At 44.0% G+C, this 22,857-nt stretch overlaps 1 protein-coding gene across 1 annotated transcript in view; it reads right to left on the bottom strand.

The window, feature by feature from the left end:
• The window catches only part of LOC138283171 (uncharacterized), a 39,564-nt gene extending 21,660 nt beyond the window's left edge, over positions 1-17,904 (bottom strand). Inside the window, exon 1 of the mRNA XM_069221242.1 lies at positions 17,033-17,904. Coding sequence (XP_069077343.1) covers positions 17,033-17,791 — 759 coding nt within the window. The 5' untranslated portion in view covers positions 17,792-17,904. The remainder of the gene's footprint in view (positions 1-17,032) is intronic.
• Between the last annotated feature and the right edge of the window lie 4,953 nt (positions 17,905-22,857).

Below are 22,857 nucleotides of genomic sequence, written 5' to 3' on the forward strand. Positions count from 1 at the left end.
GCCTCTGCCAACCTGCCACATCTCTTCTCATACTGCCAGATGAGAATCTCCGAACAGGCGGTCCACAGAAGACCGCCAGCAGTATTAGGAGCCGCCTTTCCACCGTGGTTTCCAGGTGGTAGCACTGCCACGAAAACCCTGGCAGAAAGGCTACCCGTGTCAGGGAATTTCTTCCCTGTCACCGGCAGATGACTCCCCCCCCCCAAGCAAGCACTAAACACCCCCACTTCCCCTCCAAGCACAGCACCACCCTCCAGGTACAGCGCCCCCCACATTCATGCACATGCACACAGACGCACCGCGCATTCACTCATTCGCCTACACTTCCATACACTCATTCACTCACATGCATCCATACTCGCATTCACCTCAGCACTCATACACGCATTCAATCACACAGGCACACACCCATCTAAACATGCATACTCACACCCATCCAAACATGCATACTCACACCCATCCAAACACGCATACTCACACCCACCCAAACATGCATATACACACGCATTCACCACAACACTCATACCCGCATACATACAAGCATACACACTCACATAAATACATGCACTCACTTCTACATTCAGACATGCATACAACCACACATTGACACATTAATGCACACACGCAGACATGCACACACAACACTCACCACCCTCCTCCCCTGTTGGACGATCAACTTATCTGGTCCAGGGAGGAGGTCTTCTGGCAGGGAACGGGAATGGGCACTTCCAGCTCTGGAAGCGCCCCATCATCAGGACACCCCCACACCGTATTATTGCGCCTAATACGGTGGGCGGTGTCCTTCTGGTGGGGCGTGGCAGGTGGTTGAACTGCCCCAGCACCTCCGCCTGCCAGCACGACTACTGCTGGATTTCCACTCAAAGTGTGGTGGAAATCCAGCAGTACCTGTCATATAGTGAGCGGAAGACCGCCAGCTGGCGGTCTTCTGGTACACGCAGCTTTGGCAGTCTTCAAGGAAGAATGCCAAAGTCATAATGAACACCTATATCTTGCTGATTCATTGATGAGAGGTGGTACAATGAAATGTTATTCTTTTATGCTGTGCTTGTAATGTTTCCTTTAGGTACCAACCGCCATTTTGATAGAGCCATAGTTAGATGTTTTCCAAATTAACTTCAACTAAAACTGTTTTGCTTGAAGCCCAGACATGCTATTCTAATCTGAAGGTTAGTTAGTATTGCCAAATGTTAACAGCTATCATTACCTGGAATTGATTATGTTCATCTGTTGAGCCTAGAAGTATACTAGTTCTGTCTTTCAGTTATTACTGTTATTGATTTGTACTGTAGCACTTGAGGTGGTAGTTATAAATGCTTTATCTAAACTGAGATTCTCTAGACGTTTTGGTCAACCTCTATTGTTTATATATGTACACCATTTGATTCTGAGACTAATCTACGTGATATTAGCATTGTTAATCTAGGGAAATAAACGTTATAACTTTTACATAAAGATGTGGTTATTCATGGCCAAAGGGGTCATGGTGCGTAAGGTTATTGACTCTAAAGATTACCGATACTGTTGATTGATATGGTTTGATGTTTTGTATTGAATTCGTATCTTATGGTGGGAATTACTGTAAGCACAGTCAAAAGGTCCATCGAACCTCTAACGCGTCCCCTTATCAATTAAATTATAAAAGGCCAAATAAGGTTAGACCCGCTGACAGAAATGGTAGCAGAGGATGGTTTGTCTCCTAAAGAGACCATCATAAGGCTCAGTACATGGTGTGTCTCCTTAAGAAGCCACCATAAGGTCCTTGTCACCTCAGAAATACTAACTGAGTAAGGGTTATGTCTCCTTAAGAGGCTATCATAATGAAAGGCTAAGGGGGTCATTACAACCCTGGCGGACGGTGTTAAAGCGGCAGTAAGCCGCCAACAGGCTGGCGGTCTTACCTTGGGGAATTATGACCATGGCGGTTACCGCCATGCTCATCCGCCTGTTCTCCGTTCCGCCCGCCGGGCTGGAGACCTGGGTCTCCAGCCCAGCGGCTGTCACTATGCCGCCGGCGGTATTTTGACCCGGCTTACTGCCGTGGATTTCCAGCGGTTTGAACCGCCATGAAATCCATGGCGGTAAGCACTATCAGTGCCAGGGAATTCTTTCCCCTGGCACTGATAGGGGTCTGTCCCACCCCCCACCCCGACTCCCTCCCATACACCCCTCACCACCCCTGCCACCCCGCAAAGGTGGCAGGGCCCCCCTCCCCACCCCGACCTCCAACATCACATAACTCACACACACCCGACATGCATGCAGGCACCACCAACACACACACACACACACACCTCAACATACATGCCTACATCCACACACACAGTCAGACACACACACCCACATTCAATCATACACGCACACATCCATACAGACATACCCACAGGCATACACGCACTCATTCCCATACACCCAACACACCCGCAAGCATACACGCACTCACACACCCCCTCTACATACTCAGACGCACACCCCCATGCATGCACACAACACCCCCAACCCCCCTCCCCTAACGGACGATCGACTTACCTGGTCCGTCGATCCTCCGGGAGCCATGGGGGCAGCTCCGCCGACACCACACCGCCAACAGAACACCGCCACGGCGAATCACAGGACGTGATTCGCTGGGCGGTGTTCTGTTTGCGTGGCGGTGGAGGTGGAGCAACCTCCACTTCCCCGCCGCCCGCCAGTATGGCTGTTGCCGGCTCTCCGTCGGACAAACGACGGGGAGCAGCCAACAGTCATAATACGCCGAGCGGCAAACCGCCTGCACAGGCGGTCTTCCGCACGGCGGTCCCTCGGCAGTCTTGAAAAAAGACCGCTGAGGTCGTAATGACCCCCTAAGTCTTTTGCTCTCTAGAAATGATAGCAGGGTAGGACAGTTTATCTCTTTAGCAGCCCAGCGTAAGGTCCTTTTTCTCTTTTAGAAAATGGTAATAGAGGTGGATGGGTAATTTAATTGAAAGATTTGGTAAGAGAAATTGGTAAAGATTAATATTTTTAGATTAAATGATGCAAAGAGAAAAGAAGATGTCTCCCTAAGAACCTACCAGGACTTTCCCAAAACCTTGGAGTTTGTCAATGCTTGTTTGAAGATGTTCTCGGCATTTTTGTGACAGTGTGAATGAAATAGGTTTTGCGCTTGCACACCTCAAGCAAATGGCAGGTGAATTGTGATGTTTGAGAGTGTTTAAGGAGTTTGCGTACTGTGAAGTGTGAGAGTAGGTAAGATGTTGAACTTCACATGTGTGTGGCGGTTTGTGCTCAAAATTGTCCTTGTTGGTATACGGCCCCTGCGTGGTCTAAGACTCCGGAGTATTGAATAAGTGTATGAGACACTTGGTTTGATGTTGTAATTTGTTTGTTTAATAGGTCAATCGGGCGTGGTTGACAAGTCAAGTGTGCGTGTTAAAGTGAGTGTTAGTTTTCAACAGAGATTTGGTGAATCCTATGTGCACCAGAAAGACCCAATGATCAGTTGAGAGTAAAATTTGCTGTTTGAATTTTGCTTGCAAGTCAGGGAAAATGAGATAGAAGGAGTATCTGTCAGATCGAAATGCCGCAGTGAAAAATCAGTAAGGTTTCTGAAGCAATTGTGTTACCTACCTGTAGTAAACAGACAAGTTTGTGCATTGACTTTTACTAAGTGCTCACAATATTTTCATTTAGTTTTGCGTGAATCTGAGTTGAGGAAGACAAGCCGCTGGGGTTTGTCAGCCGCTGTTCGTGTGAGTGTGACATCACCAGAGCCGCGCTGGCATACGTCGGTTAGTGAGAAAAGCCACAAATGGATTGGTGGACAACTGTGAAGCGTAATTGAATGAGAAGGTAGATGATAAGGATTTTGGGATTGAAATATACTTCCTGATTTGATTAAAAGAGTATTTTGAAGCCAAAAATGAAGTTTTTCAAAGCATTAAAAAGTGCCCTAAGGGGAGATACGTTCATTCCAGTCAGAATAGGAGAAATTGCACCGCCAGAAGGTATACCCTCATACATTGTGTTCAAAGAACAAAGTGCAACTCCATGTCTTTGGTTAAAACAATGTGGCAAAGGGATGGAGAAAGAAGGAAGCTTAGTGTTTCCTACCCTTGGAACATTTAATCTTAATATACTACAGAATCTGAGGAGAGTACTGTATGATTCAAAACCTCCTCCGACACCTGCACAATGCGAAGCACCTGCTATGTGGGAGTTAGTGACCAGGAAGCAACAGCAACATAAATTTGAGAGGAGAATCAGAAAAGCAGAGAAAACTTTAGCTGAAGCGAGATAGGATAGAGAGCAGAAAATTTGGAGAGCAGAAACTCTACAGAGAATTGGGATGTTTCCTGCAATGACACAAGAAAACAAGAGGAAGGCTAGAAAGAGTACCGGAAAGAGGGATTTGTATCCTTCAGATGACAGAGAGCAGAAATCAATATAGTCTAGAAGATCTTTGAGTTACGACGAAGAATAAGATGATGATGAGTTTATTATGCAGTCACATGTACATGAGACAGATCCAAGTACCAGTGCACATCCTACAGCTACGACATCGATCGAAAGTACACCAAGGCAAGAATAGGTTAGCCATATTGTCCCTAGTACTTTTACATTTCAGAATCATGTACCGCAGGTTGACATACTTCAAATGTATCAGATGTCCCTATTGTGGACTCAACACCAAGCTTAAGGGTATCAACAGGACAAGCGTCCCAATTGAGACAGGTTTACCAGAACCCGACATTGATCCAATTAGAATCTACACCTAACTTGATGTCCCCAATGCAAACCAAGACCATTCCGACATATACTTCCATTACAGGGTCACAAACAGAGATGTCTGCATTGACAATTCAGAATTCAGGAGTAATGTACCCAAGATATCCACATGTTAGACAAAGTCCAGATGCTGTATCAGTACCCTTTGAGTTACGACAAAGAATCAGATGATGATGAGTTTATTATGCAGTTACATGTACATGAGACAGATCCATGTACCAGTGCAAATCCTACAGCTACGACATCGATTGAAAGTACACCAAGGCAAGTACAGGTTAGCCATATTGTCCCTAGTCCTTCTACATTTCAGAATCCTGTACCGCAGGTTGACATACCTCGAATTTATCAGATGTCCCTATTGTGGACTCAACACCAAGCTTAAGGGTACCAACAGGACAAGCGTCCCAATCGAGACAGGTTTACCAGAACCCGACATTGATCCATTTAGAATCTACACCTAACTTGATGTCCCCAATGCAAACCTAGACCATTCCGATATATACTTCCATAACAGGGTCACAAACAGAGATGTCTGCATTGACAATTCAGAATTCAGGAGTAATGTACCCAAGATATCCACATGTTAGACAAAGTCCAGATGCTATGTCTGTACCCATTACAATTGGTCCAATCTTACCCTTATTTGCACAGGGAAATAATAAGAGCAGTGAACAGAAAATCATGAATCCAAGCGTAAAGAGGGAAAGATTCACTGAGATGGCAAGAATGATGACTCCCATGAGACCGACATTTGATGGAACAGATCTGTTAATTGACTTGAGTTATTCCAGGAGCCCACCGAAGGATGTGAGAAGATCATAAATAGGTCCTAATCCATTTACCAAGACACTAGAGGCTCCAGCCTAATGTTGCAACAGATACCTAGAGTAGGTAATAATAATGTTTCCTTGCAAGGCTTGACACCCCAGCAACTACCTGAATAGTTGGAGAAATTGAGTAGCGCCCAAGGAGATTCCGGTGGAGGAATTTCATTGAATTTGACCAAGCTTAAATTAGAAATAGACTAATTGATTGAGGGAACCATTGTAGTTGACAGACTTGACCATACCGAGAAGATAAGTTGCGCTTTTTGTGCAAACTAATTACCAATAAAGCAGGATTGGTACACCAGAGACTAGCAGAACTAGCAAACAAATACGGCATATAAATTGAGAAAACAAAACACTTAAAGAGGAGTTACAGATTAGAGTTTGACTTAAAGGACTTTGAGAACATGAGAATCCCAGGAATGAAGATTCACATCAGAGAATTTGTTCAGAGCATTCAAACATGGGGAGCGTTAGATAAATGGGAAGGCAGATGGGTGAAGAAAAGAGATAAGAGGAAAAGGAATTCTGCAAACCGAACTGTTAATGTGCAGCAGACTGACAATTCCGTAAAAATACTACCTATGAGAGAAATTCCGGGAGAGAATTTTGTTCATTTCCCTTGGAGCAGAGGTGGCATTTTGTCATTCACAAATGATTACCCCAGATTAAGAGAGAAAACAGTGGAATGGTACCAGCAAAGAGATAGATACGTGAAGCTTGCAAAATACCTGTGGGAGGATTTAAACACCCTGTTAGAAATAGAAGTTCCAGCAGACTTATGGGTCGAGTGCAAAAGGAGCATAGATTGGCCAACAAAAGAACCTCAGAGAGATCTAGATATAGGTGCACCATCTCCTAATGTAATTAAATATTACTGTAAGGTGGTAGAATTTCTAAAAATGAGAATTTCCCCCAACAATATTGATTGGCAGAGAATAGACAGGGCAGCTCAAAATAGAAAAGAGTCTATACATGCATACTATGAGAGATTACTGCAGGCGCTTAAGCATTACAGTGGTAAAGAAACAATCAAGCCAAAAGATATGATTCATTTTGTGTTCCGATTTGTTGAAGGATTGAGACCTGAAATTAGCCAGATGATTAAGAGTACTTAGATTTGCTGGCAAGCAAAGACGATTGAGAGGTATTGCAATATGCTAAGTACTGTAGTGACGAGATTGAATTGAAACAGAGAAAGTTGAAGGAGAAAGCAAAGGGGGTGCAGATTAAAGCAGCACAAACAGGAATGCAAGGGAGTTTTCCGCAACAGCCTCAGCAAGGAAACATGGTGTTTCACAATCAAGCCAGAGGTAGAGGTCGTGGTGGAAATGTAAACGTAAATGTGAATCGTGGACCCGATTTAAATACAGAGGTCAATCCGATTGACGTAAGGTTATGAAAAGATTGTTACCTTGTCACGCTAGCGGAGGCCTTGAACACTAGAAATGGGAGTGTCCAAATCTAGTACAGGAAGGTGTTGCTCAGTAGACAAATTAAATGAATTAATTCCAAAATATGAGAGGATCAAGAATGAGAAGTCAAATCCGAATTTCCAAAATAATGTGAACCCAATGCAAAATTTCCAGCCCATGCAACAAGTACAAATGTCACGTTTGCAAATTCCACAGTCACAACATATGCAACCCCAAGTTCAAATGGTACCTAGGCAGCAAATATGGATACCTCAAGCCCCAATGGATCAGCAACAAATGATGCTTCCTCAGCAGGGCACAGGTCAAAGGTTTAACCTGAGTAAGAACACAGTACAATAGTTCCCATTACACAGTGAGGATGGAATACATGACGATTGGGTGAGTGAGAGTTCAGATGAAGAAGAATGTGTGTTGGCAGCTTTATTAGAAGTAGATCAGAAAGGTCCATACGTAAAGGGAAAGGTAATGGGCCACAAGGTTTCATTTCTTGTTGACACAGAAGCTACACGCTCTACTGTCAGAAGTGCAGAAGTTCCCAACTTACCCCTTTGAGGGAAAACAGTGCAGATTGTAGGAGTAGCAAATCAGTATTTGACAAACCCAATTACAGAACCAGTTTCAGTAAAAATTGTAAACTTCAGAGGACTACACAAGTATGTAGTTTGTGACTCAAGTCCGGTTTCCTTACTGGGAAGGGACTTGCTATGCAAAATGAGATGTTCAGTTACCTGTTTAAATGATGGAATTGCCATCCAGGCGAACAGTGATGATGAAGATGACCAGATTGAGACAACAGACTGTGACCTAGTAAATGAAGAATACCCCTTGGTCAGTTTCTTTCCTGTTTTTACAGTGCGTGATCTTCCTTCTGATTTACAGGGAACTGTTAAGATGAAGGTTTGGGATTTTTCAGGAAAAGACATTGGCCTGATCAAAGGAGATTGAGCCAGTAAAGTGCCAGTTTAGCCAAATGCAATTTTCCCTCAGATTCCACAATATCACATGACACAGGATACTGTTGAAGGAATTGCTCCTATAATTGCAGAATTTGAAAGGCATGGTTCCTATAATGGGATTGGGAAAGCCATGTGGGAAATTTTAAATTGTTCAGGACTTGAGAAAAGTAAATGATATTGTGATAAAATGTTGCCCAGTAGTGCCAAATCAAGCAGTAATTCTTTTTCAGATCCCCTGCGATGCTGAATGGTTCATTGTAGTGGACCTATCACAAGCATTCTTCTCTGTACCTCTTCACGAGGATAGCCAGTTGCTCTTCTGTTTCAAATTCTTGAAAAGAGTGCAGAATTCCTCAAGGATTTTCAGAGTCACTGTCCATCTTTAATCAGATCCTGAAAAAGAACTGGGAGTAATTGGAAATGTCTTTCCAATCGATATTAGTCCAATAAATTGATGATTTGTTGGTTGCTTCAAAAACAAAGGAAGAGTGCAGGCAAGATACTATTGCCATACTAAGCAATTTGGGAAGAAATTGACATAAGGTGCCCCCAGAGAAATTACAGTATTGTCAAACAAAAGTGAAATACTTGGGACACTTAATTGAAACATGATCTAGGAAAATGTCCTGAGAGAGGGTCACTGCCATATTACAGATTAATCCTCCTGTCACATAAAGAGATGTCAGAATGTTTCTGGGAATGGTGAACTATTGTCGCCAGTGGATTCCAAATTTGTCAATCATTTCAAAGCCATTGCAGAAGCTGACTCACAAAGAAGTCACTAATCCCCCTAGAGTTAGATCCAAATTGTATGAAAGCGTTTACTGAATTGAGAGAAAGTTTGTGCAAAGCTCCGGCTTTGGGAATGCCTGACTACACAAAACCCTTCATGTTGTTTTGTCATGAGCGTGATGCATGTTCTTTGTCTGTTTTGACTCAAGTAGATGGTGGCGTAAACCACCCAGTAGCATATTTTTCAGCTACTTTGGACCCAGTTGGAGCAGCCTTACAAGGTTGTCTGCTTAGCTGCTGCGGTTGGATTGAGTCTCACTCAGAGTGGTAGCATTGTGGTGGGACATCCTTTAACTGTCATGGTCCCTCACTCCATTGAAGATTTATTCACTAGAACAAAAACACAGTATCTTACACACACGAGGCTGACTTGTTATAAAACGGTCATCCTGGGGTCCCCAGATGTCTCACTGAAAAGATGTACAGTGCTTGACCAAGCAACTTTGCTTCCAATCGAAAATATTGAAGTTGACAAATTGAAAGAGGTCTAACATGACTGTCTAGAAGTTACCGATTTGTGCACAAAACCTAGACCTGACATTCGAGATACCCGATTGGAAGTAAATTACCAGATTATTTTTGTTGATGATTCCTGTTTAAGAGATAACATGGGAACATTGAAGGCAGACTATGCAGTGTGCACAATTTCTGGTATACTCAAAGCTTTCCGGATTCAAAGAGTATATTCTGCACAAGCGGCTGAATTGGTAGCCCTCATTAGAGCATTCCATGTTTCAGCACAAGTTAAAGTTACCATTTATACAGAAAGCCAGAACGGATTTGGAATAGTCCATGATTTTGGCCAGTTATGGTCACAAAGAGGTTTCCTGACCTCTTCAGGTTCACCAGTCAGAAATGGTGACAGAATGATTTGTTACAAGCTTTACAAATGACTGAAAAGATTGCTGTGGTGAAATGCAGTGCATATCAGAGATCGTAAGATTTTGTTTCAAAGGGAAAAGGATATGGGGATCAAATTGCAAGGGTTTGCGCATTGAATTGTATATCTTTTAAGGACAAATGGGAATTGTTACCTGAAGATACATGTTCAAAGTATGTACTAAATGTCATATATACATGGGATGAATTGAAAGTTATTCAGGAAAAAAGGTCAGCAGAGATGAATGAAAAGAGTGGGTTAAATAGAAATGTGTACGGCGGGAGAACAAAGTATGGGTGTCCAGGGAGGGGCAAGTGGTTCTCCCTAACTGTTTGTTAACTCAAATGGTGAGATATTATCATGGTCAAGCACATGTTGGGAGGGATGCTATGATTCAGACATTTAAGCAAGTCTGGTTTAATCCCAAATTTAGACAAGCTGCCAAAGCAGTTTGACATAGATGCATCATCTGTCAGCAAATGAACGTAGGTAAGAGGACAGTGATTAACTTGAGCCACATTGGAAGAGCGGGAGGTCCATTTAGCAGAACGCAGGTGAATTTTATTGCGATGTCTGTGCATGGAGGATTGAGATATGTGCTGGTGATTGCTTGCATTTTTAGTCACTGGATTGAAGCTTACCCCACACGAAGAAATGACAGCCTTACAGTAGCTAAATTATTGCTAAGAGAACTGAAACCTCATTTTGGTTTTCCAATCTCTTAAGAATCAGATAGAGGAAGTCACTTCAACAATGAAGAAATTAGATTACTATGTTCAGCACTAAACCTCGAGCAGAAGTTGCATTGTAGTTACAGACCTGAAGCTACAGGGCTTGTTCAGCAAATTAATTGCAAAGATATGTGCGTCCACGAATCTGAAATGGCCAGACACACTACCGTTAGTTCTGATGACTATGAGAAAGACACCCAACAGGAAAACTGGACTGTCGCTGCATGAGATCTTGATGGGCAAAGCAATGAGATTGTCAGCGGTTCCTGCAAATGCTCTTTTGAACATAACAGATGATATGTTATTGGATTACTGCAAGGGTCTGGATGATGTGGTTCGCTCTTAAGAATAAGGTGGAGGCCACCACACTGCAGCCATCCCAAGAACAATGCCACAACAGGAGACTGGGTTGTGATCAGAAAACACGTAAGGAAGACTTGGAAGTGACCCCACCAAGTAATTCTGATTACTACTACTGCTGTAAAATGCGCTAGTGTTCCGAACTAGATTCATGCTTGCCACACTCGGAAAGTACCCTGTCCTTTGGATAATGAAGAAAAGTTTTTGAAATTGCCAACAACATCCAGACAAACTCCAGAAGCAGAAAAGGGAACTGGAGAATCGGAGACAGACTCTGAGCAGACACAAGAAAATACAGACACCCCTGTAAGAGACAAATTAGAGGAAATACAGTAGGTTGACATTGGACGAGTCTTGGCTGAGACAGCAGGAGAGTCTAGTCAGAGGGGGGCTCTCCCAGAAATAGACGGTCTTGAAAGACTAACAAAGCAAACCACAGACCCCAAGGTGGAAGGAGTTGAAGCAGATCAAAGTCATAGCAACCTGACTACTCCTGAGCTAGTTGCAGGTTCATCAAGTAAAAATCCTGCAGAACTAGGAAAAGTTACAAGTCCAACACTGAAAAGAGCACTGACTAAAGGAACAGGAAAAGAAGACAAGTGGCCGAAATCACAAGAAAAGGGAAAAGACTCAAGCACATTGCCAATAATCGAAGAAGAAGTAGACACCACAAGAAAGGAAGACTTGAGTGATGGAGAATTAAGTGGTGATCGAAGGCTGAAGAGAAAGAGAATTGCAAAGAGAAGGTATGCCGGTCTTGAATGGGCGTATGCGACAACTAGTGATTGGTAAAGAGAGTTCTTGTCTTTTTGTTTTGATCGAGAAATTCCAGGTCAATACTTTGGCACGTGAAGGAGATCAATGAACTGTACTTTGTAAAGTTGGGAACCTAAGAAAAGATAAATAGAAAAAATTGAATGTAACCTGAAAGAGACTTTTGAGCACATGTTACTTGGGGATAGTTTTCCCAGAGATATTTCAACTTGAGGACTTGAATAAGCTACCAAAATGACTGGATTACATTATGTTAGATGTAAGAGAGAGTCTCCTTCTAGCATAGTTGGAGATATATTTGGACCAATAAATCCTTCAGTAGGAGTTATCCTAAATTCTATAAAGATTCGAAAATTGTCTAATATTGTGGATGACATGCTGACAAATTTTTCAGGAGCCATGATACTAATGGATACCGAAATGGCTGTGGTAAGATCGATGACTCTTCAGAACCGTCGTGCGTTAGACATCCTTTTAGCAAAGGAGGGTGGAGTCTGTAAAATGCTGAATTTGCAACATTTTGGCACATATATACCTAACAATAGAAAAGAAATTAGAAGCCTTCTTATTAATATGACTAATGATAGCGCTGATTTGAGAGATCTGAAAGAACCATGATTATGGGAAAAGGTTGGCAAAGGTGTTGCTTCTGTGGGAAATTGGCTTGGCAACATTGGGAAATTGATAATTTTGAAAATAATACAAATAATGGTAATTATTGTGATTTGTCTAGTTGGAACATGGGGAATTTATATATTATATCATGATTAAAGGGGGAAAATTGAAAAATGATCAGAGGAGGGAATAAAATGAAATAGAAAAATGTTTTAGAGAAAATTCATGAAAGAAAGGAAATGTTAAAGGGTATAGGGAAACTAAATTTTAGGTGAACACAAATGTTGCTAAATTTGATGTGAAGTGTGATGGCACATTTAGTCATGAGAGGAGGGACTGTGAGAGCTGAATTAATTACTAAAAGAGCTATGTTGATTAAATGTTAAGAATTTGCATTGAATTTAGGCTAGCATAGAAAATAATGTGTAATTTGGAAAATGTGCCCATGTGAGTGGTCGTCATAAAATACATAACGCTTTTGATAAATGCCTATTATTAACTGGTTGATGTGCATGTGTAGAAAATAATGTACTAGTATGTCATATTAAGGGTTTTATATTAATGCATTTATTCTATTAACATTGGGGCTCAAAATCATTTAGTTTGGGCCTCGTCAAAGAGAGCTCATGTTAAACTGCACAGTAATAAAATAATTAATTATATATACATGTTCTGTTAAAGTCAGGAATAAAAATTGTTCTTTGTTCACACAGAGTTGACCAAGCGATTTGTAAATGTATTAGACTTTCTCATGAGAACTGTCTGTTGAAATATGCTGTGCTAGAAATTGAAACATTGTAGGTATGACGTGTGAGAAGAAGCAATTCCCAGGACTGAACAATGGCTGCACTGACTACAGCTAGGATTGCAACAATTCGTTACCTGATTATGGGAACCAGAGAAGAGGAGCCAATCATTGACATGTGAAAGTTTAGTTATATCTTAGATCTGAAGTTTTACCTTCATTGGATTCAATTTATATGTCTGATTCTTTGACCAATGGCAACTTGGGAAGAAGTTCTTTAGGACATTTTAACTTAGCCCGACGGCACAGAGGAGAAGCCGTCATTTTGTCATTTCATTCAGTCTCATCTTTGCGCTTACTATTTTCTGTCCGAAGAGTTGAACAGTTCCTGATGATTTATTTTCTGCCTTTCACTTTTTTGCCTAAATCTTTAATGCTGAATGCTGATCCCAAATATATTGCTCCTTAAATGGTTCAGTTAACTTAAAGTCCCCGTAGCTGAACCATTCCCTTTCATTGTCCCATTGGTGATGCTGACCAGATGGATACCACCTGATGAAGAGACTATGGTGGTCATTATGACCCTGGTGGTCTTCTGACCGCCAGGGTAAAGTGGTGGTCCCAGCACCTACAGGCTGGCGGTGAGGACCGCCACATTACGAGTGTTGGGGGTGGCCGCTGCCAACCTGCTACATCTCCACCTATACCGCCATGGCAGAATGAACCGACGGACCAGAGATGTTCATCTCCAATCCGACGGTCCACATAGGACCGCCGGCGATATTAGGAGCCGGCCCACTGCCATGGTTTCTGCTGCAGTAGAACCACCACTAAAACCATGGCGGTAGGGCTACCAGCTTCCCTGTCCCCGGTGGATGGTGCCACTCTCAACAAGCACCTTACCTCCCCTACCTGCCCACAGTCACAATACCCCCACCCCCCATTCTCACATAGCGCCCCCACCTCCCCTTGTCACATAGCGCTCCCCACCCCCATTTTTCACATAGCGCCCCCACTCACCTTTCTCACATAGTGCCCCCACCCCTTTTCACATAGCGCCCCCACCCATCTCTCACATAGAACCCCCACCACCCCTTCTCACATAGCACCCCCAACCCTCTTCTTACATAGCACCCCATTCCCCTTCTCACATAGCGCCCCCCACTCCCCACATACATGCACAAAGACACAGGTACCACGCATACACCCACTCACCTACACTTCCAGACACGCATCCACTCACACTCATCCATACATGCATTCAATCACACGCATCATCCACGCATTCACTTACACATACTCACACGCATTCAGGCACGCATACACACAAACATCTAAACACGCATCCTCACACACATACACGCTGACATGCAGACACGCACTCACTTCAACATTCATACACGCATTCACTCAGATGCGTACAACCACGCATACACCACAACGCTCACAGTCGCATTCACACACATACATGCATACACATACGCGGACATCACACATTCAGACACGCACACACAACACCCCCCACACTCTCACCTCCCTTTCCTGTTGGGCGCCCTACATCCGGCAGGGAAGGGGCACTTCCACTATCGGCAGTGCCCCACCAGCAGGACACCGTCAGGCTGTATTAATGGTCTTAAAATGGCTGCCAGCGTCCTTCTGGCGGGCTGTGCAGGTGGTAGCACTGCCAGTGCACCACCCCCTACCAGCATGGCTACTGCCGTATATCCGCCCACAGTGTGGCGGAAATCCGGCAGTACCCATTATATGGCGGGCAGAAGACCACCAGCACTGCCAGTCTTCTGGCACCTGTGGCTTTAGCGGTCTCCTCAGAGACTGCCAAAGTCATAATGAGGGCCTTATATCTTGCTGACTCATTGAGGAGAGGTATAATGAAAAGATATTTTTTTTATGCTGTATTTGTAATTTTTCCTTTAAGTACCAATCCCTATTTTGATAGAGCCATGTTTTCCAAATTAACTTCAACAAAAACTATTTTGCATGAACCCCAAACATGCTCTTCTAATCTGAAGGTTAGTTAGTATTGCCAAATGTTAACAGCTATCATTAACCTGGAATTGATTATGTTCATCTGTTGAGCCTAGATGTATACTGTTTCTGTCTTTCAGTTATTACTGTTATTAAATTGTCCTGTAGCCCTCGAGGTGGTAGTTATAAATGTTTTAGCTAAATTTCGATTCTTTAGATGTTTTGGCCAACCTGTGTTTGTTGTATATGTATGGCATTTGATTCTGAGAAAAATCTACGTGATGTTAGCATTGTTAATCTAGGGAAATAAACTTTCTAATGTTTACATGAAGGTGTGGTTATTCATGGCCAGAAGGATCATGGTGCGTGAGGTTATTGACTCTAAAGATTACCAATACTGTATTGATATAGTTTGATGTTTTGTATTGAATTCGTATCTTATGGTGGAAATTACTCTAAGTGCAGTCAAAAGGTCCATCGAACCTCTAACACGTCCCCTTATCAATTAAATTATAAAAGGCCAAATAAGGTTAGACGCGCTAACACACGCTTGCCTGAACAACGCATGCCTTAACCACACATGTGCTGAACTTCGCATATGTGTGGTTAAGGCACAGAAAAAGCCATGCATGTTCGGGAGAGGACGCGGTGAGGTAAGTGGGGCTGGGGCACGGGTGGGGGTGGATTAAGGGTTTGGGCTGGGTGGGGGTGGTCTATTTTATTTTAAGGAATTAGGGTGGGGGTTGCTGTATTTTTAGTTTTTAGGGGCTGGGGTGGGGGTAAATATTTTTTATTTAGGGTTTAGCGTGGGGGGTAGTTTAGTTTTAAAGGGGTTGGGAAGATCAAAGGAAGGGTGGGAGGAGAGAAGAGGAGGAAGGATCAGGAGAGGATGTGGTGAGGTAAGTGGGTTTGGGGCAGGGTTGGTGGGTTGTTTTTAGCAGTGGGGTGGATTTAGGGCTTAGGGTGGGTAGGTGATGTCAGGGTACTTTAGTTTTTTGGGGCTGGGGTGAGGGGGACGGGCTTTTTTTTTAGTGCTCAGTGTGGGTGGGGCTGTGGGTAATTTAGTTTTATGGGGCGGAGTATGGGGTCAGGATAGGTTTTTTTTAGGGCTTCGGATGAGGGCCGGGTAGTTTACTTAATAGGTGGAAGGTTTTAGGAATCAGGGTGGGTGGGGGGTGTCGGGGTAGCTTAGTTTTTAGGGATGGGGTAGGGATAGTTTTTTTTAGGGCTCAGGGTTGGTGGGAGGTTGGGGTAGTTTACTTTTTGCGGGCGGAGGTAGGTTATTTTTTTAGGGCTCAAGGTGGATGGGGGTGTCAGGTTACTTTAGTTTTATGGGGCATGGGTGGGGGTCGGAGTAGTTTTTCTTAGGGTTTAGGGCGAGTGGGGGGTCGGGTTACTTTAGTTTATAGGGGTGGGAGGTTAGGATAGCATTTTTTTAATGCTCTGGGCGGGTGGGCGGGTCGGGGTCGGTTAGGTTTTGGGATGGGGGTAGTTTTGGACCTCAGGGTGGGTGGGTGTTGCATGACAGAACCACACATGCCATTTTGCATGTGTTTCCATACATGCCTTTACTAGGCATGCTATTATAATGAAATTCCTTGTAAAGGCATGCGTGGAAACTATGTGGTTGTGGTTCTGACTGCACTGTTAAGGCATGCGTTGATCCAGCATGCGTGGTTCCATCATACAAGCTTGCGCAATGTCATCTCAAAAATGTCTATTCTGGGAAAAGTATGCTTTGTATTTCAACCACCCTTACAGTGACTGAACGATTCAAATCTTAACCACTTCTCAAATAAATCATGATTGCTTTGTGCATCTTTTGATGTTGTTGGTTCAACTGCAATATAGTGAAAAGTCACAAAATCCTGGGGCTTTCGATAAAGTTAAATACACCCCATAAGATGCCTCATTGATAAGCTATAACATTTTTGCACCCCAAGTTAAAAGATAGTTTATCCATGAATTAAATGTTTTAGCAGTCAGAAATCTTGTGTACCTTTGTAGGAGATAATCACTGTCTTGCTCTGAGAACATTTTTTAATTGGTGGTAAAATCTTAACTTTCAATTGTCCCCTTGTAATCAGTTAGAAGACTCGAAGCCTACTAATATGCACTACAAGCGAGTTGTAAAAAAAAATGTTTTACCTTATGAGGCTGTTGTTTCATCTCTGTGCACTTCAGAAACATATGAGGAACTGTCTCATACATATTTTCTTCCGCTGCAGTTCTTCTGCTATCCTTTGGATAATATGCGGCAATCTTCTCGTATTTATCTTCATTACAGCTTTCTAAGCTAGAGGGTCTTGGCTGCATCTGATCGTAGGTCATGGTTGGATATGGCAAGGTGTCTGGTTGGCGGGAATAGTGATCTTGAAATGCAGTTTTCGACCAGCTAGTATGGACCTGCTCATAGTCACTGTCCTTTTCGCAGGTGGGAGCAGCAGAAACATTGGGATATTTAAACTCATCATAAAACTCACCAGATTTACTACTTGATGGGAGGTCATATGGCATACTGTCTCCTATTTTTGGGGATTCTTTGCCACCTGTGATTGAGGTAGCATATATTGAATATTCCTGGTCCGGGAACGCCATTTCCTGTGAGGTTTTAATTTTAGAAATCAATTTTGGTGACAATTTAGGAGGCGTGGAGGGTGGGGTTTTCAGAGTTATCTTTTTCATTTCAGGACTTGGGGTCTTATGCACTTTTGAAACTTCAGGATAGGACAATGAATAACTGTTGCGAACTCCACTAGCCAAAGATTGCTTTTTTCCATGTTCAACACTGACCTCAGAGTAGACAATATCAGGGGCGGCTGGCCGGGGAGGCTCACTCTCTTGGCTCGACTGTGGATCCTTAATGGCAGCATAGAAACTGCTTACCTTCTTGACTTGAGAATACATGGTCGCATCGGATGCTTCCTGAACCTTTAAGTCTTTGGTTTTTTTGGGGGGCCCATCAGAAATGATACTGGATCTCTCTGGAACTTTCTTTTTGCTTAGTTTGCCTTTGTTAAGCTGCGCATAGACCATGCCCTCTGCAGTCATCTGGTCGCTTTCAGGTGTGTCCTGATGCAGGAAAGCCATCAATATGCCGGTTCTGTCTGGAAGCAGTGGAGGCTCAGCAGATGCCTACAAAAAATATGTTTTTAAACTCATAAAACAAGGAATAGCAGAAGGCTTACACTTACAATAAAAACGGAAACAATATAAAAATGAACTGGTCATCAGTTCATAGCGAGGATCTAGTAGAGGGCTAATCGACTCCGTTTTGGTTATTAAAACAAAGTCAACAATTTTCGATGCATTGTGTTTTTCATTGTTGACAGTGGTAAAAATGCAGTTAGTGTTTCCATTATTTTAGACTCTACCCGCTGTTAAAATTTTAAACAACATTTTAGAAAGATGCTTTTATGTTTTACTATAGGCGGGTAAAAGCATAGTCCTAGGAATGTTTTTGAATAGAAAACTTAGTAAAGTGAACTCAAGCAGAGGTGGAGATCCCCGCCTATACTTTGTCTACGGTTTGGTAACTAGGGCACATTAAGATGTTACAAAACATCAGTCTTGGGTGGTACTCCTGCATATCTATGCACAGAAGTATTGACACTTTATTGAGTCAATTCATTATAAATGAACACATGACAACATAAAATTAGAATTTCAAATGGTATACGTGTTCTGCTACCAAACATTTTAAATGTTAAAGCGATTGGGCAACCTCTGCGTGCAGCTATTCACCGCTAGCATTTGTCACCCCCGCAACTGGTTCATGTTTTTCCATTACCTCGAGTAGCAGTCGGTGGACTTTTAGGTAAGCGGTACAAAGGGTGTCAAATGGCTGGGGTTTGAGAAAAGTCAAGCTGAGGTGAAGGAAGCCGTGGGTTTGATGTCTGTGAGGGAAGTATATAAAGTCACATATTCGTTTTTATGAGTCAAGAATAAACGCAGCAGACGCTCTTCGCCAAACCATCCCTATGTATAAAGTCCAAGTCTTGGGAAGATAACTCCAGGAACAAAGGCATAAAAACAATAGGAATTGTGCCAATCATTTTCTGGTGCAGTGCCAAAAAACTGGAATACCAGTCCACCAGTGATGAGAAAATCCTCTCCGCTCTACAACAAATGAATGGTTCGTGAGAACACTCTGGAAATCGGGAAGAGCACTGTGCACTCCCCTCAGAATGCATGTGTGTTGGGCCGGTCGTCTCGGGCCGACCAAACACACATGCGCATTAGGCTGTTTCCAGCCCTGACAGGGCGCTCCCAGCCAATACTGACGCTGCACTGAGCAGCATCAGAATTGGCGCAGGGCAGTCTGGGAGCCTGTGCCTGAAGCCTGCAGAAGAAGAGCAGTGTGATGGCGGCTGCGTGGCACGGCACGGGCACGGGCACGGGGATATTCAAATATTGATTAGTTTGAAAAATGTGTTTTAAGTGCCCCAAACAATCCGCTCTCCTCTCCTTTTTCACTGCCTCTTAATCCCCCTCTTATCCTGCTTCTCCTATAATGTATTTTAACAAGACATCCCGGTGCGACTGCTCGGAAATCTGAAGCTCACACCCCCCAATCATACTGACCAAGCTACGCCCCTGGAAACTTCAGGCACAACATTTACAAACTCCACCAGATTAGATAAAAGACAGCTGCCAGCCCTGGGGACCTGGGAGCTCCCCTCTCTGAATCCAGGAGAGTACCTGCACTTCTCAGCACTCCTGCAATACTTTAATGGGAGAGTACCAGCACTTCTAAGAAGCAAACAGGTACTCTAAATAGTGAGTACCTGCAGTTTTACATTTCCATTGAAAGTACTGCCTCTAACTGACCTCCTTAGTCCCATTTATTTTCCTCAGTCTTGGCTTTACGTACTAGCCGCTTTCTCAACAACCATCAGGGCTGATGAAGCTTGTAAGTCATTGAAGTTTGCAAGAACTATCAAACAAGTTTTATACTGGACTTGCCTGGCCTCTCAGTATAGGGCCTGACAGGAGAACTAAAAGCAATCCTGGCAAAAATGCTCAAACAAACCCCACTTCCTTTGCCTGTTTTTGCAATTTCTCTTTCCATTCATCCATTATCTCGCTCATCTTCCCTTTCTCTGTTCGTCCTCTCTGATTACGTTCTCTGTACCCTCCCCTTTCCTCTCTCTCTCTCTCTCTCTCTCTTGAAGCCCCTCCGTGTCTCCTGCAATTAACCTCGTGGCGATGGGAAAGTGACAGAATATTATGTTGGCATGAGTGGGCTTAGGTGCCTCATTCCATTTTGGAATAAAACACTGCATTTCTGTTTGTCATGCATAACACCTTTTCAGTTTCAGACACAAGAATCATCGTGTTTTCATTTAGAAATGCTACCCTTTGTTAGCTTACTGTTTGAAGATCAGGGAGTAGCCTTTAACTAGTCTGGTTGATAGTTCCCTGCACCTGCCTAGGATGGGAGGAGAACTGCTTATTTTGAGCTGGTGGTTTCCGGTGCTCAGCAACAGCACTTAGGGCCTGACTACGAGTCTGGCAGTCACAAGACTGCCAGACTCGCGGTGGGGGTCAGGACCGCTGCTGCCATGGTGGTCTGACCGCCACATTATGACCCTGGTTGTCAGACCGCCAGATTACCACCATATCTGCCGGGATCAGTGATACCGATGGGTTGACGATGGGTGCAGGTCATAATCAGCCAGGGCGGCACTGCATGCACCGATGCCAGCCTTTTCATGGTGGTTTTACTGAAAATCTTGGCGGAAAACAGATGCAGATAGCCACAGGGGAGTCCCTGCACGGTCAATGCACTTTGCATGTGCAGTGCAGAGGTCCCCCTGCCCAGCATCCTCGCAATGCTCACTGTCTGCTGGGAATTGCGAGGGTGCTTGTGCCCCCTGTGGGGGGCAGCATTGCTGCTGGCTCTATTATGAGCCGGCGACAAAGCTGCTGCCACTTCCCCGCTGGGCTGTCGGGTAGAAACCCTGGTTTCCACCCGTCAACCCAGTGGGAAAGTCGTAATTGGCCCAGCGGGGAGATAACCAGTTCGACACACGGATCATCCTGTCCGCCCAACTCATAATTAGGCCCTTAATCTTAGCACCGGCACTTGTGATATTCTAGCACATGGTGGTGCTGTCTGACAAATATGGGTATGAGCAAAACAACAGCTGTTTATTAATTTACTTTACAATAACAATCACTAATACGTGCTATCCAAGTCATTCTTATAGCTTTGGGGGTCCTGAATAGTATGAATTGTCACACTTATGGGTGTGTGATGGTTAGTATTTGTGTTGGTACTGTAGTTGGCAGGGCTGGCAGGAGCAATAGATGTTGCAACCTGCCATGTCCTTCTGATGAGGGCCCTTGCACTTATTGTTTTACAAATTCACTGGAGGAATGTAGGTAAATACTAATTTGTGTGATATTGTGAAGGTCATGATGATTGTTGGAGAAGGAGGCTGACGCCGAGTACAGAAAGAACACTGGCATTTAATTGGTTCCTATTCGATGGGAACCTGTGTCATGTATATTATGATGAGATTTCATGTTTTAACTGTGTGGTGCTAGTTAGTTGGTTACAACACTTGCCCTTGTTCACCTCTGCATGCAGATGCCCTTCCTCTTCTCTTGAGACCAATGTCCCTTTTTCCCTGCTTTTAAAGTTACTCTTGAGAGCATTCATGTCACAGAACTCACATAGTCCAGCCACACCATCATCCACTTCATACCACAACATACCATCAACAACCACCACAGCTCCAATCACCGTAGCTGGGGCAAGGTAACAGAGACGCAGTGGACTCAGGCCCTCAGCGCCTCACAACCCAAGGTCTCATCATACCTCGAACAAGCCGCCCATAATGTCTCCACCTGCATCACTGAATGCGCTGACAGAGTCGCCTTGCTGATGCCAGCCAGAAACAACAAAACCTCAAGACAAGCCAGCTAGTACACTCCAATTTGCAGAATCTCCAAAAGCAGCTGTCAACTCGAGAAACAATGGCGATCCACCAAAAATCCCGTGAACAGAGCCGGCAACAAAGCAGCCCTCATCAATCACCACCAGCAGACCAAAGCCGCCAAGACAGCAGCCAGCACAGCCTGCACTGTCACAGCAGCCAACCGCACAAAAGAACTATTCAAAATACTCAAGGAATACTCCACCCTGGCAGCCACAGAAAACATGATCCACCCTTCCCAGGAACTCTGCAACACCCTCTCGGACTACTTTCACAGCAAGACCATCACCATCTACAACAACTTGGACCCACAGTCCTCCCCCTCAAGAACCCCAACTAACCAGCGCAAACCAGCTGGATGATCATCACATGGACACCGTTCACCACACAATCCACCTCAGCCATCATGTCATCCATCCATTCCAGAGCACCGGCCGACCCATGCCCACACCACCTGTTCAACATCAGAACTGATCACATCAGCCCGATGATTATCAGTGTCTGCAACACCTCCATTACCCCATCGGTTTTCCTGGACAAATGGAATCACACAGGAATCAGACTCCTCCTAAAGAAACCATCCTCCGACCCCAGCCAACTAAAACATTATTGACCGCTCTCTCTGCTCCTCCACCCTGCAAAGTCCTCGAGAAGGCCATCAATCAAAAGTTCACCGAATACCTGCAGCAGAACAACCTGCTTGATATCTCTCAATCAGGATTCCGTGCCAGCCACAGCATGGAGACTGCTCTCATTGCAGCCAGGAACAACATCAGAACACTCTTCGGCCATGGGGAGACTGCTGCCCTGATCCTCCTCGACCTCACAACTGCTTTCCACACCATTTCCCAATGTACCCTCATCAACAGACTCCACAACATCAGATTACAAGCAAATTCCCTCAAATGAATCCCTTCCTTCCTGACAGGAGGCACTCAGAGCCTCAGACTATCTCCTTTCTCAATCAAACTCAAGAGCATCATATGTGGCATATCCCAAGGATCATCCTTCAACCCCACACTGTTCAAC

This window comes from Pleurodeles waltl, chromosome 3_1 (genome assembly GCF_031143425.1).
Source record: "Pleurodeles waltl isolate 20211129_DDA chromosome 3_1, aPleWal1.hap1.20221129, whole genome shotgun sequence".
Classification (NCBI taxonomy): Eukaryota; Metazoa; Chordata; class Amphibia; order Caudata; family Salamandridae; genus Pleurodeles; species Pleurodeles waltl.